Source organism: Cibotium barometz, chromosome 30 (genome assembly GCF_041138505.1).
Source record: "Cibotium barometz isolate CiBa-2024 chromosome 30, ASM4113850v1, whole genome shotgun sequence".
NCBI lineage: Eukaryota > Viridiplantae > Streptophyta > Polypodiopsida > Cyatheales > Cibotiaceae > Cibotium > Cibotium barometz.
The window spans coordinates 35,416,158-35,433,180 of NC_141075.1; the positions used below are offsets into that span (position 1 = coordinate 35,416,158).

The 17,023-nt window shown below is 44.2% G+C and overlaps 1 protein-coding gene across 1 annotated transcript in view; it reads right to left on the minus strand.

Annotated features, from left to right (window-relative positions):
• Nucleotides 1-251: 251 nt before the first annotated feature.
• The window catches only part of LOC147621425 (lysM domain receptor-like kinase 3), a 35,033-nt gene continuing 18,261 nt past the window's right edge, over nt 252-17,023 (minus strand). Inside the window, exons 6-12 of the mRNA XM_086824166.1 lie at nt 10,571-10,660; nt 10,309-10,414; nt 10,063-10,214; nt 9,752-9,852; nt 9,464-9,614; nt 1,128-1,229; nt 252-669 (exon numbers count right to left, since the gene is read on the minus strand). Coding sequence (XP_086680292.1) covers nt 505-669; nt 1,128-1,229; nt 9,464-9,614; nt 9,752-9,852; nt 10,063-10,214; nt 10,309-10,414; nt 10,571-10,660 — 867 coding nt within the window. The 3' untranslated portion in view covers nt 252-504. The remainder of the gene's footprint in view (nt 670-1,127; nt 1,230-9,463; nt 9,615-9,751; nt 9,853-10,062; nt 10,215-10,308; nt 10,415-10,570; nt 10,661-17,023) is intronic.

Consider the following 17,023-nt stretch of genomic DNA (forward strand, 5'->3'; position numbering starts at 1 on the left):
ATGACCCATGCGTGCTTCACATTGATTTTCTAACATAAGCCTAGTTGCAGGTCAGTTCAATTTTCTTTCCTTTATTGTAATAACATTTAGGCATCTTCTATATGTACTTTTTTCGTCTCGCACAAGAATCTAATACATGGAGGAGATAGACCCTGTGAAAAAGTGGAATGCTTACATAGTCAAGGGTGTCAAGCAAGATTCATCTTGATATAGTTTACAAGGAGCAAGTTGGGAGAAAATTAGAATTCTAAATCACAAGCTTTCCCTTTGACACTTTATTAAACAAAAACAGAATCATATACATATATGCAAAAAAATCCACAGATTCTTTAAGAGTACTGAGTTGCTCAGCGTGGGGCACTAACAAGATCAGATGGTAAAAATGCACCACTACTTTGATGATTTTTCATTTGGAATTTGGAGTGGGAAAAGCAGCTAATCTTAACCATGTCTACCTCTAATGCAACTACCCTTAAATACCATGGTGTCAGTGGTCTAGAACGCCTATCTGCCTTGAACTAGGCCACTAAATATCTGACTACTTCCTGCCAAGGAGGCTTCCCATTCTATGGATGACAATAATATTCGAGACAATTTAAACACAACCTCCCTCATGTCTGGCCTAGCCATGCTGTCTTCCTCGACACATTCCCTTGCCAATTGAGCCACCTGCAAGTAGTTTTATGGCAAGCATGTTAGACTTGTTTGTTGTACATATACTCTTCTTATCTGCAGGCCCTTGCACCATGCTGCCTGTGACGGGACCCAAACTCAAACCCTGACAGGTAAGGAAGAAGCTCTCTAGAAGAAAACGCAGCCCACCTCCTCTGGGAAGAAACAGATACACACACACACACACACACACACACACACACATACACACCCCACACACACTCTCTCTCTCACTCTCTTAGTGGCCAGATATGATGGGTTCAATGTCCACATCATCATGTGTGAGTGCACGTATATTAGTATGCACACGCACATGGGTGGGTTCATGTGCATGTGTGTTGTTTGTGTGTGTGTGTGTGTGTGCACATGCACATACTCCTATTAATGTCCAGATATAATGGATTCAGTCTCCACATTAGCCATTATTTTGGTTGAGACTAGCCCATGTACATTACCTTGTAGAATCCTTTTTCTGGGTAATTATCTTGAAGGTTTGGATCCACAAAAGGTTGTAGCTTTTCAAATTCCACTTTTCCATTATAAGCAATTGTATATAGCTGCAGAAAAAGAAAAACCATAACCATTATAGAAACTTTGTTTGGGGTGGCACCCTTCAGGTGGACAGTATTGAAGTGGATTAATAATGTGCATTTTTCTCATTTTGCAGAGCATTCACTGTGACGACTGTTGCTGAAGCTACTGTAGATTAACGCTAATTGCAAACTGATTAATGCTAACCACAATGATAAACTGCAAGTACACAATAGACAAGGTGATCGACCTAAACTATTGTATATTGACAAAACATGAATATATGCAATGAAGACACAGATCTGTTTGTATGTTGGGATGTTGGGCAAAACATGTTACCATGTATAATCCTGAACTACTAATCAGCCCATGAGGCTATAATGGGACAGTAAGCATTGAATGGTTTAGGATCCTATGTTTCATGCTCACACAAAAACATTGAGATTCATTACTTAGTGTCCAAGCTTGTCATGTTTGGGGGGAGCTGAGATAGTTTACTTCTTAGTGTCATTGGATTTCACAAACATCTTCACAAAGGCTGTTAGCAGGGACCACATGGAGAGACATTTTCAATAACACCACATAGATAGCTCACCTTTGGGTGGACATTGAGGAGGGGTGTTGGATGTCAATGCTCCACCCATATTTTCACTTGAGCAAGAGGTTTACCCTCATGGAAGATGCACACTGGTGGTGGTTGAAGCTCTCTCTATTGCGTGGGAATCTAACACTACAAATGCTAGCTTACAACTGCTCCTCTACCTTGCAAATTGTCACACGCACCCATGCATTGAGGTGCAGTGTGACACACTGGCTCATCATCATGTCTGTCACTTAACCCACTTAGAGAATAGCCAGGCATGTAGGTTACCCTAGCATAGCAGGCATTTAAGAGCATGTAGAAGATGCTTAGCAAAAGGATTAAAAGGCTCTAGGCCAGCTCTTGGGCCAGCCTAGGAGCCTTGGGCTTGTGGGCACCATGGGCCACACCTAAGAGGCATACAAGGGGCCTACCATCTAGTCAGCAACCTTATGAAGGTGCTGGACAGCCAGTCGGGGGTAATAAACAGCAGTCGGCAGCAGTTTTGATAGGCGCATCACACGTGTAAAGGCGGCTGGCATTAAATGACCATATTCAGCAGGCGTGGCATTTATAGCTGGCCGACAGCAGCATATATCCACTGACCAGCAACCTGGATGCATATATAAGGCAGCCCCTCAGTCCTTGATAAAATCATCTCATCCCGCACTTCAGCAGTTCCTCTTGCAGAAGCACGTGTGCCTAAAGACTCGTCTTTTCATACATCATTCTCAGGTGCTTCAATCCCAAGGCAGCCCGAAGTTTGCTTTAGCATTCAGCCTTCCGTAGTGCATCTCCCTCAGCAGATCTCGGTATGCATAAGGCTCTATGAAGTGGCTTCAAAGTCGCATTTGGCCTCTTAGAGGTCCATTATCTGGAATATGTGATCAGTGAGTCTAGTATTCGCTTGAACCCGACAACGTACAAGCTATACTGGATTTGGATGTACCCAAGACTCCTCAAGAAGTCAAATCATTTGTGGGTCTTGGCCAGGCCTAGAGCACCCACATGGAAAAATTTTCCGAACTTGTAGCACCTCTTATAGATCTCCTCAAGGGCGTGAAGACACGTCACCAGAAAGTGTCCATTATGGGCAAAGCTCTTGAGGCCTTCCATGCATTATGCACCACTCCTCAAGCTGAAATCATGGGATGACCCATTCGAGGTTATCACTAACGCTAGCAACCTTCTATCAACATTGTTTTACAGCAAGAAGGCAGACCAATGGCTTATTATAGCTGCAAGCTAAATGACGCTGAGAAGAATTATTTGGTGTATGATGACAAAGAGCTTTTTAGAGTGATCACAGCTCTCAAGCATTCGAAACCTTTCCTTTATGGAAGGGAATTCACAGTCAAGACTGATCATCAGGCACTAAATGGTTGCAAACCATGCCTAGTGTGCCCAATGGAGTGATATTCAAGCCAACAGAGTCAAATCTTCCAACAGTTTGGAGGTATGATTCGATACGTCCCTGGCAAGGATAACTTGCCGATGCTCTTAGTCAGATGCTGTCCCTCACATCAAAACCGAGGTCATTATACAGTCCTCGATGGTTGGTTATTCTACAAAAACCGGCTATGCGTACTAAAGGAGAAAAGACATACACTTTTTCATGATGCCCATGATTCTCTTGTTGGTGGTCATCAAGGTATCAAGAGTATCTTGGAGAAGTTAAAGCGTTTATTCTATTGGCTAAAGATGCAAAGCGATGTCTACCAATATGTCTAGGCATGTCAGATTTGCAAAAAAGTAAAGGTTCCACACTCGAAGCAGGCCGGGTTGCTACAGTCTTTGCCTATCCTCGAGGAACCTCTTCAGGACATCAGTACTTCATAGGTCCTCTTCCAACAGCTATGGGAACCAAGAATACACAGTGTTGGACCACAATTGACCGGTTCAATAAGTTTTGCATGCTCATTCCATGCCAGCAGACGGCCACAACATAAGACAACGCTCGCTTCTTCATCCACCTTTGGTACCCAATTTGTGGTTTGCCCCGGACAATTACTTTAGAAAGAGATCCCAAAGTTTACTTCTCATTTTTGGAGAGCATTGTTTGATAACTTTGGGACTAAACTACAGTTGTCTAGTGCATTTCATCCACAGACAGATGGTTAGACAAAGATACAATAAGCTAGCCTTCGATGTTCTCAAATTGTATTGCCATGATAAGTAATCAAAATGGGAACAATATCTTCCTTTGGTACAGGCCATCCTCAACGACACTCGTTCATCTAGTATTGGCAAGACTCCATATTAGGTAGCATTTGGTCGCCGTTTCTCATCTCTTCTTACGAGGACGGTGTCACCATCATTGGAGGCTAACAAGACCACATAGACATTCTCAGAGATTAATTGAGTCCATGAAGTAGACCACACCAAAGCACAGGAAGCATACACTAGGCAAGCCAACAAGTTTAGATGAGATGTCAACTACAAGGAAGGAGATTGGGTATTTCTCTGCATCATGAAGCCACGGTTAAAGCAAGTGGCAAGTGTTGTCCCAAGCTATCTTTCGAAAGCTTCAGATCGTTTCCTATTGTAAAGAAGCTTAGTGATGTCACCATGAAGTTGAAGCTGCCAAACAGTTGGACTATGCATGATGTCTTCAATGTCTCATGGTTAAAGCTGTACGTCGGATCATCCTTACAAGAGATTCTAAATAATCTGCAACCTGAAGTGGTCGATGAATCAGAAATCAGCGAGTTTGAGCAGATTCTCCTCCATAAGTGGAAGCATGGTTCCGATAAAAAAATCAGATAGTTCTACACAATGTTTAGAGACCGAGGCACTCACGAAGCCGTTTGGCTTGACGAGGATTGCTTCTAGGAGTACCCCCAGTTATTGGCAGGCTACTTGAAGGCCATGCTACTACCACCAAGATAAGTAGGAGGGAATGTCACATGCACCAACGTGCTAAGGGCACTGTGGCACAGATGCATGTACAAAATAGAGCATGCCTTCAAGAACCTGAAAGACACTGTAGAATCTACTACATTTCACTTGTACACATCACCTTGATGTGACCCCTCATTAACCTCCCAACCCTCTCCTAGTAATCCTTGAATGAGGTTAAACCGTACCTCCTTACAAATATACATTGTTTTTGTTTAGTGCATTGGCATGGTATGGATAATGTGGATTGATGTGGATGGATGTATGGATGATGTGGATTGATGTGTGGGTAATGTGGATTGACGTGAATGGATGTATGGATGATGTGGATGGATGTGTGGGTAATGTGGATTGAGGTGGATGGATGTATGGATGATGTGGATTGATGTGGATGATGTGGATGGATGTATGGATGACGTGGATTGATGTGTGGCTGATGCAATGGGCATGTCAGGCACGAGCTACGTAGGTCATTCCAAGCCATAGGTGTCAATGTCTATCACTTAACCCACTTGGAGAACAATCAAGCATGTAGGTTACCCTAGCATAGCAGGCATTTAGGAGCATGTAGAAGATGCTTAACAAAAGGATTAAAACGCTCTAGGCCAGCCTATGAGCCTTGGGCTTGTGGGCACCATGGGCCACACCTAAGAGGCATACAAGGGGCCTAGCATCTAGTCAGCAACCTTATGAAGTTGCTAGGCAGTCAGTTGGGGGTAATAAATAGCAGTTGGTCAGAAGTTTTGCTAGGCGCATCACACGTGTGAAGGTGGTTGGCATTAATTACCATATTCAACAAGCGTAGCATTTTTTGTTGGCCGACAACAGCATATATCCACCGACCAGCAGCCTGGATGCATATATAAGGCATCCGCTCAGTCCTTGATAAAATCATCTCATCCCACACAATTTTCATCAGTTCCTCTTGCAGAAGCATGTGTGCCTTAAGACTCGTCTTCTGCATACATCATTCTCAGCCCAAGCACCCTAGTGCTTCAATCCCAAGGCAGCCCAAAGTTTGCTAGTGCATCTCCCTCAGCAGATCTTGGTATGCATAAGGCTCTCCAAAGTGGCTTCAAAGTTGTCTTCAAACCGTTTGATGGTTCAACAGACGTTTGGTCTACCTCGTCCTTGCATTTGGCATTCTTCGTCAATCATTCTCAGAAGTTTTCTGAATTGTAACAGAAGTTCTCCAAAGTAATAAAGCAAATACGGGCCCTTAAGTGGGTAGATTGGGACCCAATCTGGTGTCGTCTCTGCATTCTCTCTCTTTTCAGCTCTATCTCCTGTGAATAAAGTTAAAAGTGGATTGCTTCATGCTCACTAACATAAAGGTATAAATAAGGTCTTGTTGTGCATTACACGATCATACCAGTTGCATGTTACACAAATGACCTGGATCTGCCTATATGTAGGCATCTGTAATGCTTATCAGCTAGTTGGATAGCTCCACAGCCACATACAATGGATCCCAAGCTGTCCATACATGGCTGCTTCATTTTTGGTTGGTCTATACACACTTGAGTGGCAAAATGTTGGAATATATCATGTCCAGAGGGTCTACATCACCTTTTCATGCTTGTACTGGTCATTTTATGAGACCCTGCGTTGGCATATTTAGCAGATATTATTTGGGATTTTTCTACCATTTTTTAAGGCATTTTATAGCATTTTATGCTACTGGACAGCTGTCGGCCTACTACAGCTAGCTCTCTCGAGGGATATATATAAGGGTTCTCACCCTTCCCCTCACTTTTCATCTCATTCTTACATATCTGCTGGAGGTCATTGGCTGTAGCAACAGTCTCTTATGCTTGTAAGCACCTACGGGCTTCCCTCGTGCTCATTTTCAGCAATAATCAACTGTTTTTAGCCTTCTACAGTTTGTGCTTTGGGCCTACAACCTGTGATGCTCTTTCTTTCATGGTATCAGAGCCAAACGATGATCTACAGGCAGGAAAGCGCTACGTTTTCTCTCTAGGAGCAAAGGTTTCTAGGAGTTGCTGCGGTTTTTGCATTTTGGCTGCGGTTTTTGCATCTATAGACGGGTGTTGTTGCATTTTTGTTGTCGGAGACGGAAGCTCTCTTCTAGGTGCTGAGGACAGGATTACTGAGAGATTTGCTTTCTCTATTTCTCTTTTCCCACCCACCCCCCCTTTCTTCTTTCCTCCTCTTGCTGTGCACAACTTGAGAGGAGGCTATTTGCTGTTTTTTTTACAGCCCTCTTGCTTCAGAGGAGGTTTATTGTCAGAGGACAGGGCTCTCAGAGATTTCTTTGCTGCCATTTCTTCTCCACACTCTTACACACTGCAGCAGTGGTGCTTAGCAGGTTGTCAGCGGACTACGTGAGTCAGAGGAGGATCATTTGTCAGTAGACATGGCTTCCAGAGATTTCCCTACAGTTGTTCCTTCTCCAAATTCCACCCCAGGGCCTTCTAGGCCTGAGTCCTACCTTCTCTTTTTTTTTCCGAGAAAAGATCCTTTCAGTAGTTATTAAAAAAAAACGCCCGCTGGGCTACAAAAAACCTCTCCTGCTCATAAGAAGGCAAAGCAGAGATCCAATCAAGGCAGCTAGGGAGACTCTCCCTAGGTGCAAAAAAGTACAAATATCAGTACAAATAACTGAGAGGCTATATCATACAATAGGAGGGGGGAAAAGCCAAACAGGTGGCCTGTAATGCCAGCGGGGGGTACCCGCGTGTAGGGTATAGAAGGTGCCGCTGCGCTGAATCCTACCTTCTCTCCTCTACTGAGGCATTTTGGATTCATCAGATTCTAGAGCATGTGTTGTGCCGACACTGCTCTAGCTTAGAATCTTGTGATATGGGGACGATCCAAGCATATTGAGGTGCATTATCATTTTGTACGTGACTGGATCCAGTTGGGACCTCTTCGGCTGGCCTACTGTTCTACTAAGGACAATGTGGCTGATCTCTTCACCAAACCACTTCCGAGAAGATGTTTCTTCAGCGTGTTGGTATTGGACCGCCCCTCTGGCGCTAAAGAGGAGGTGTTGGAATATATCATCTCTAGAGGGTCCACATCACCTTTTCACGCTTGTACTGGTCATTTTATGAGACCTGCATTGGCATATTTAGCAAATATTATTTGGGATTTTTCTACCATTTCTTAGGCATTTTATTTTTATGCTACTCGACAGTTGTCGGCCTGCTAGAGCTGGCCGACCAGCTCCCTGGAGAGATATATAAGGGTTCTCACCCTTCCCCTCACTTTTCATCTCATTCTTGCATATTTGCTGGAGGTCATTGGCTGTAGCAACAGTCTCTTATGCTTGTAAGCACCTACGGGCTTTCCTCGTGCTCATTTTCAGCAATAATCAACTGTTTCCAGCCTTCTACAATTTGTGCTTTGGGCCTACAAGTTACGACCTATGATGCTCTTTCTTTCACAAATACACTGCCCAAGCTGGCCATACTCGTCCCCGAACTTTGCCCAAAAGGCGGCCGCAGAAAAGAGTTATGTCCATGTGCATCCAGGTTAAGGCATGCATGTGACATCCCCTTCTTCTAAACTTGGAGCACTCGGGTATTCCACTTCCACTCGAATCATGCACTCCCCAATGATGGCCCCTCCTGGCACTTGTTTGTCAGAGTGATCACACGTGATGGTTCAAAAAGCAACATACCAGCCATTACATATCTTGTGGAACTCTGGTCATCATAATCTGCAACTATAAAACTCCCAGAAAATTACTGGTTACAACAAACTGATCTGAGGAAGCTGTAAGCACATCTCCCTGGGTCCCTCTGTGTCGCCCAGCTGTAAACTCTCCTCCAAACTCTCTGGCTCTACCTCCAATAGTACCTCTACGAGATCCGTTGCCTTCGAAACTATTACAACAGAAATCTCATCCTCCTTTGTGAGAGAGACACTTGAAGCTCCTCCGTTAACTATTGGCCTTTGGAGACTCGCTTGAGCTCTAGCATAACCTCTGACAACTATACCTCTACTGGCCCCTCTGAGATAGTGCCCTCCAAAAGCACCTCCGGTCTCGGAAGCTCTTCCGCATAGGAGATGACGCCCTCAGGTTGAGTCTCAACCCTGGAGACTCCATGAGTCCACTGTGGTACTACTAATAAACTGCCAACTTGCTTGATAATTCTTTCATGGTGTTGATGTTTTGTTCAATGAGTCAGAAGTACTCTTGCCTATACCCCTGTATCTCGGTTTGAGAACTCTCCATCTGGGTACTAAAAACGTCAGGAATTCAGGAAAGACCTTTGCCCTACCTAGACTTCACACATGCACATGCAGCTTCTAACGCGACCTATGCAAGACTTAATGCTATGTGAAAGACTTGGCAGCAGAAAACCTATCACAAGCCCTAATGCCCATGCAAAAATGCCTTAGAATCAGTTAACGCAAGACACATGTTCACGCATAAAGATATGTCCACTTTAGTGGACAAATCTTCATGGATAAACCATGGTACTAAGTTTTGCAAAATGTCCATCACAGAGTATTTGCAATGTATGGTTTGTTTTACCCCCAGCCATCTCAATTTGGCCTGTGCATGTACATCCATGTGTAAGGTAAAATGTGGCATCCTAGCCAGCCAATTTTGGGGTGGTCATCTTACATGTGCTAAGACCTCCTGCCCATCATGAGATGGCTTCCTAGTCAGCCAGTTTGGAGACAGCCATCTTACATGTGTAAAGACCTGGCCATTACAAAGATCCTACTGTCCGGATACATCCTCCAGGCTCCTTGTCCAAAAAACTGGCCAATTTGCATTAAGACAACAGAGAGAAACAATCTTACCAAGGCGACCAGCGAACGCTGGTCCAAAGCGTTCATGTCATCAGCAGTTTTGCTTTTACTCAAAGCCTCCAGACCAGTAATGAGCTCCATTAGCACTACTCCAAATGCGTAGACATCACTTTTGGACGTGATTTGACCATCCCTAATGTACCTGCAGATCATATCAGGCCACCAATTTGTAAACCCAGTGCATCGTCATCATCATCATCACCACATGGCCAATCACAGTTCTTAAGCTGCAAAACAATTTGAAGTAAATAACTTTTTTGTTATAGTCATCCAACTCACTCTGGGGCAAGATAGCCGACTGTGCCAACCACTCGGGTGGTAAGATTTTCATCCTCAGCACTTGCTTGCTCTACCAGCTTCGCCAAGCCAAAGTCTCCAACCTGCTCTAGACAAATAAAGCTTTCAGTAAACTCTTATTGACACCTTTGTGAAGGTGTATGCCAGCTAACTGTAGACTTATAATGCATTGCCTTTGATATGTTTTAAAGGATTAAGTCTCTTGTATGCATACACAGTTCGCCATGCATTCCAATGTTATGCTATGAAGACTTTAATCCACTAAGTAACACAAGGAGAAACACAGAAAACACCTTTGCTCTGAGATGCCCATCCAGTAAGATGTTGCTGGTCTTCACATCACGATGTACATAATGGGTTCTCGTATGATCGTGTATATACTCCAAACCTCTTGCTGCATCAAGCGCAATCTGGACCCTCTCCATCCATGTTAAAGGTTGGCAGCCTGCATTTATGCATATCGCATTGAAGTTGAAAGAGTGTTATTGAGAGTCTCATGGCTACCATGTATGCTCTCATTAGCTGTTAAACTAATATACCTTTCCCAATGGGATCATGTAGGCGGTCACTCAAATTGCCGTGCTCTGCAAACTCATATACCAAGTATAACTCTTCCTGACCAACTGCATAACCTATCAGCTCAATCTGCAGAGAAATTTTATATGAAAAAACATCATACTTGCAGTCAAATGAATCAGCTTTCTCCACTACTCATGCTTGTGCATGCACGTAAAACATGCTAAGAACCAGTGTGCATGGCAACCAAAGAGCTGCAAAAAGTGGAACGGTGAGTGCCATTACCAGATTTGAATGGTGGACTTTGCAGAGGACTCTTAACTCTGCTATGAACTCCCTTGACTTGGATGCCTTCATTTTCTTGATTGCTACCTCCTGCAAGAAAAGACTTCGAGTCAATTTTGCACACAAATCCTGCCTTTGTTTGAAACCCTTGCATGCAAATGGTTGAAGGATGCTGCTAGAGTTCCCAAGTTCTGGCCACAAACACTGATTTCATCCTCCTGAGAAGGCTTTGGTGGTCACTCAAACCACAGATGAGCCGCCTGCAGATGAGGAAACATGCCTTTTGCACCTCCATGGCATGCAGCTGCAAAGAAACTAATCGTGGTTTCCATCACTGGGTAGGCAACCTCAAATCCAACCTCCCCTTCTTTATGGTGAACAAGTGTATCATGCTCTACTAAGTTCCTTGAAATTTTCTGATTGGTGTTAGAAAATACTGAAGTCCTATATTGGCATGAATATGAACAAGCATGTGGGATGCATTATGATGAGCCAAGGCCTTTGCCATGTGCATATGCACAAGTTTGAAGCTATGCTTGGAAATGGTAAGCCGTGTGGGTGTGATTTGCAAGTGCATGGTCACCCCTAAGTAGTGTCCAGATAGTAGCTGGTGAGATTGACGGCCTCCCATTGCCTTCTCTACTCCAAATAACAACCAACCCACTCTACCATGATCATAAACATACCAACCACAAACACGACCCAACTGTCTCACCCTCAACCACAACCACAACCACACCAAGGGATCCCCTTATGAAATTGACACACACCAAACTCAATGTATTGTGGACCTTGAAAGCATTCCACTTTAGTCCTCGTCTTTGAGATCATAACTTCGAAAGTTTGCCACCAAACTTAAATATAACATGTCCAAGAGTAAAATATCATCAATATAGACCATTAATTACATCTCTTGACTCCATCAAAGCCACCCATAGAACAACCCAAATACATTTACAAGTGCGCCTTGAAATCCCACTTACATGAAGCAAGGGAAACATAGCATAGAAGCCTCTTCTAAAGCATGTATACATGGCCCTTAAACTCTGAATTTTATGAGAAAGCCAATCTCGAGGAGAAGCCTCTTCTAAAGCATGTTACATGGCCCTAAAACTCTGAATTTTATAAGAAAGCCAATCTCGAGGAGAAGCTTGGAACTGTGGAAGGCGATCTGCCAACTTTTTCTCTAAGGGTGTTGCTGGTTGAACAACAGATTGTTGGGCGCGCGGACATAGATCAACACTCTCAGCTCCTTTTTTGATAGCTCACTGGGCCTGGACATGTGAAATTAGTGGGATTCCAAGATTGCTCCGATCCCCGTGAATTATGACAGGCTCAGGTAAACTATCAACAATGGTGAGGGTGTCTTGTTTGCCAATCAGGGATGGGGTGGCTTTCTCAACCTACCACTTGGTGCAATCCTTCTTACCATGGCCTACTTGATGGCACAAGAAATAATGGTTCTTTGCCTCACACCGCTTTTGCTCGTCTGGCTAGAGATGACCTCCAATAATTTCCTCCTTGGCCTTCTCCTCACACATCTTTTAGGCTTGGCTTCTGTGGTTTTCTTTTTGCCCGAGTTGCTCTAAAGGTTGAGACTTGTTGTCCTTATTGTCTTTACAGTTCTGTGTTCCCTTACCTGACGAGGATGAAGATTCATGCTGCTCTTGGGGTTTGGGGCTTGACTGGACCTGCTTAGGCTTGCCTTTGTTCAGCATCATTTCCTAATTCTGAGCCAAAGTTAGAGCCCGATCATATGACAGAGACTCAAAATTCTGTGTAGGAAACCAGATGTTTTTATCCAACCCCTTTCAGCTTCTCTTCTTCCAACTTCCCCAATTGATGTGCCATGGTTATGACCTTGTTGGAATAGGTCAGCACAGGAGACTCATTCTAGGAGAGTTTTAAAAATTAAAACTCATCTTCCAAATTGATCATGTACTGAGATGGAAGAAACCTAGCTTTGAGATCGGACACAAAAGTGTCTCATACGTAATGAGTCGTGCCTATGAATGGATCTGCATAAAGACCCGACCAATGCTGCCACCAAGTAATGGGTTCTCGAGTGAGGTGTGGAGCTGCCAAATGGACTTTGTCTTGAGGATTGCAACTTTACCAAAAGAAAATATGCAACAAATTGATGCATAAATTGCATGATTGCAAAATGATCACACTTACCATCATACTTACTAAAGTTTGGTTGAACTCGATTGACGGTGGTGGAGGAACTAGGACTAGGTGCCAACTTGAGAAGTAATGCTATCAGATCAGCCTACGAGGTTGCCAGCAACTATTGATGCTGGAAATGCATGGCTTCCCAATCAAACTTATGTGATACTCCAGCGGTTAGTGCTTTGCGGAAGTGTCTTTTCTTTTGTTGTGTCTTCGTGGACACTTTCTTCTGCAGTGATGTCTTCGTGTTCCTCTAAAAGCATGAAACGATAGCACACAAATCCAATGTGACAATCGAGCAATTTGTAAATTTTTTATGTGCCTTGCATACTTGGGCTCTGTTCTTTTATAGTCTTCAAGTAACTTCACGATGCTTCTATTCAACTTGCTTCTTAAATGTTCCGAAGGAACCAAGTCATTAATGTGGACAAAATTCTTTTCCTGAAAAACCATAGAATCTTTGTACGTGATTCTGTTATACTCTTCCAGCTTCTAGTTTAAATAATATTTTGTGTCCCTAAGAATATCAAGCGAATTGAATTGCATATTGAACATGTCACTAATTTCTCGGCAGAGATCATGCTGGTTAATCTTGTGCAAGAAATTAAACAGCATCTCTTGCAGGGCTTCCTCCTGCAATGAAGCCTTCTTTGAAGTCTCTTTCTTCTTCTCCTAACATGGTGAATGGCTAGATGGTTTTTCCCGACCTCAGTTTCACCATTCACGGAATGCTCACTGCAGGTAGTCAAGCCGGCGGGTCACAACCAAAAGCTTTGATATCAATGTAACATGCAACCGATATGATCAGCTACTTTATACCTTCATGTCAGTGAGCATGAAGCAATCCACTTTAATCTTTATTCACAAGAGATAAAGCTGTAGAGAGAATGTAGAAACGACACCGATTGGGTCCCAATGTACCCACTTAAGGGCCCCCTCCTGCAACAAGAGTATTTGGTTTTATTGCTTTGGACAACTCCTTTACAATGCACTTACTGAAGATGATTGACAGAGGATTGCCAAACGCAAGGACAATGTAGACCAAACATCTGCTCAACGATCAAATGGGTTGAAGACAACAGTGGAGCCACTACACACGAGGGAGATGCAATACTGAAGGCTGAGTGCTGAAGATAGCTTCGGACTGCCTTGCACTGTAGCACAAAGAGTGCTTGGCTGAATTGATGTATGCACAAGACTTAAGTCTCAAGCACACATACTTTTGCAATGTATGACTGCTAAATTCTGTGAAGAATGACATGATTTATGCAAGGGTTGAGGGGCTTCTTATATATGAATATCTGATACTGATCAGTGCCCTAAGGGCTTTGCTAGCCCATTTAGTGGCCCATTTAATGGCCCATGGTGCTTGCCCTTATGCTAGGCTACCATGGTTGGGGCCTTAGGGCTGGCCAAGAGCCTTTGCATGCCCTTTGCTAACTAAAGCTTCTACACATATCTAGGCTAAGATGACCTACATGATTGTTCTCCAAGCGGTTTAAGTGATAGACTCTACACCTACAGCTTAGAAGGAAGGACCTACATAGCTCGTGCCTGACATGTCCCTGGACTGGGGCTTACAATGGGGTCACGGCATATGACAAATGAACCAAAAATATTACTATTTTTGTACAAGTATGGCACTGATGACAAGCCGGTGTGTCACATTGCACCTCAGTGCATGGGTGCATGTGACACGCACACTGTCACGACCCTGTGTTTTTCTCTGGACAAGATGCAGGTGTGCACGGGGACATGGTGGACAGTGTGAATGGCATCAGGTTGGAGTCAAAAAGGGAGCCCATGTGTGGACAACCCCATGTGTAAAAGGGGGCAAAGAGATTTTAACTTAAAAGGTTTTAAAAACCTTTAAAATCATTTTTAATGCCTTTTATGAAAGAAAATGTGGCCCATATGCTATTTTGGGGCCACGTGTGCTTTTTGGGAAAAAGGGGGGCTGGCAGACAAAAGAGGCGCCTATCCCTTGATGAGGCGCATGTGCTTTTTGGGAGAAGAGAGGAGATGCTGGCTGGACTGCGCTGGCTTTTCTCTCTCTCCCTTTCCTTCTCTTGCATACCGGCAGGCTAGACTGTGTGGCTACGCAGGTCTGCAGGGATAGGCCGGCGGCTGCAGGATTGGAGGCGGCTGCTGTGCAGGTACAGTCCACGTGGCAGGTCAGGCTGCTGTCTGCAGGTACAGTCCACGTGGCAGGTCAGGCTGTTGTTTGCAGGTACAGGCGGCGCAGTTAGGTACAGTTGCAGGTACAGTCCACGTGGCAGAATTGTACGACTGCAGGTTCAGATGTACGATTGTACGGCTGCAGGCATATTTGTACGGACGGGTACAGCTGATATAGACGGCTACTATACGACAGCTGATACAGAAAGGAGGGGCTGGTTTTTTTCATGAACATAGACATCTCATCGATGGCGTTCATCTGAAGGAACTTCCCGCTTCTCTTTGATTTGGGTTCAGGACTGTTTTGGGACAGTTTATGGGCTGTTTTTGTGTGGCTGCAAATTCAGCTATGTGCTTGGGTTTTTGGCCGCAAGTACAAGGTCATGTGGTTATGTTTCTTGGCATGGGAGTGATGCAAGCTCGCATGGCTGCGTGCTCATGGAGCAGATTGTTTTCTTCCTGCTGGAAAGGAACAGAGGGACCTTCAGATACGGGCATCTCTATGTTGCCATATGTTTCATGAGGGAACAGGTAACTTAATGTATGCTGTTGTTGGCACTGTTGTTGAATGGTGCTATGAATGGTTCTGTATGGAGACAGGACAGAAGTTTCAAAGGGAAACAGGCCTAAGGGTTTCATGTGGAAACAGGTCGTAGGTTTCTCGACGAGGAAACATGTTTTTGGGTTTCTCCAGGAGATAGGTCACATGCAGGCAGAAGGTACAGGAATGGACACATGTATGGTACAGCCTTGCTACTGATTGGACAGGGGACAGGGAATCCATGACAGAGATGGATAGTATCCTTGGAAAGTAGAGAGGGTTGGTACAGGTGTGTCGACTGTATGTTATGCTGTGCTGTGATACGAGTTCTCTTATGAGAGACAGTTTGGGAGTCTGTGTTGTGATGCAGAAGCACTGGATGTGTCAGGGTGTGATGCTGTTCATAGTGTGAGAGGCTATGGATGGTTGTGGCAGCCTTGATCATGGGAGAAAGCTTCTGTATGCAGACTCAATGTGAAAGAGTCTTTCGATGTGAACAATGGCTGGACTTGTTTGTGGATGCCGAGTGGACAAGAAGCCAGATGCAGGTTCTTTGCAGGCTTCAAGGGTTCTACTGCGACGGCTGAGTTCCCAGCCTTATATTGTAATCAAAGCTCTTATATTCAATTAAAGAAATACCGCAAGGGGCGCCACTGCGTTTTGGGGCCAATCGGTGTCCGTGTACTGTTTGCAGGAGCACTCTAGCTCCCCCTGTTTGTTTTCCTTTTCTAGGTCCTCAATGGCGTTGAAGTGTTTTATGTGCGAGTGTTTGTTTCACCGCCCGTCAAGGCCAGTTTACACACACCGCCCAATGCCATCACGGCTCTCGACCACCACATGGCACTACTACACGTGAGGTGTGTCACAGTATTGGTCCAATGCCATTGCCAAAGTTATTCATTAGATTTTGGTACCCGTTTGTGATCCTCTGCCCACCATTGTATCATACCAAGATGCTAATATCACCAATCATTTTTGGAGAGCATTGTTTGATCATTTCGGTACTAAACTTCACTTTTCTAGTGCTTTTCACACACAGACTAGATTGATGGTGGACCTACAACCAGTTCGCCTTCGATGCGTTTCAATGTTACGTCCACGACCAACAAAGTAAGTGAAAAATCTATTTGCCTTTGGTTCAATTGTACGTGGCGTCGTTTGGACAACCGTTCTAGTCACTTTAGACCATGATGGCGTTTGGACAACCGTTCTAGTCACTTTAGACCATGGCAATGTCTCGAGACCCCAAAGCCAACCGAATTTCAGAGTCTTACCACAAAATTTTGGGAGTGGTTAAAGATTGTCTAGCCAAAGCACCAGACACCTATACTCAACAAACCAATAAGTATCTCCGGATAATGAAGCAACGATTGAAGCAAGTGGGCAAGCAATGTCCAACATAATCCTTTCAAAGCTTCCGTCCTTTTCCCATTTTGAAGAAAATGAATGAGATCTCATTGAAGAAAATCAACGAGATCTGATTTAAGCTCCACCTTCCGCCAAGTTGGACCATGCATGTTGTCTATCATGCCAGCTGGTTAAAGCCATTTGCAGGGTCTAGT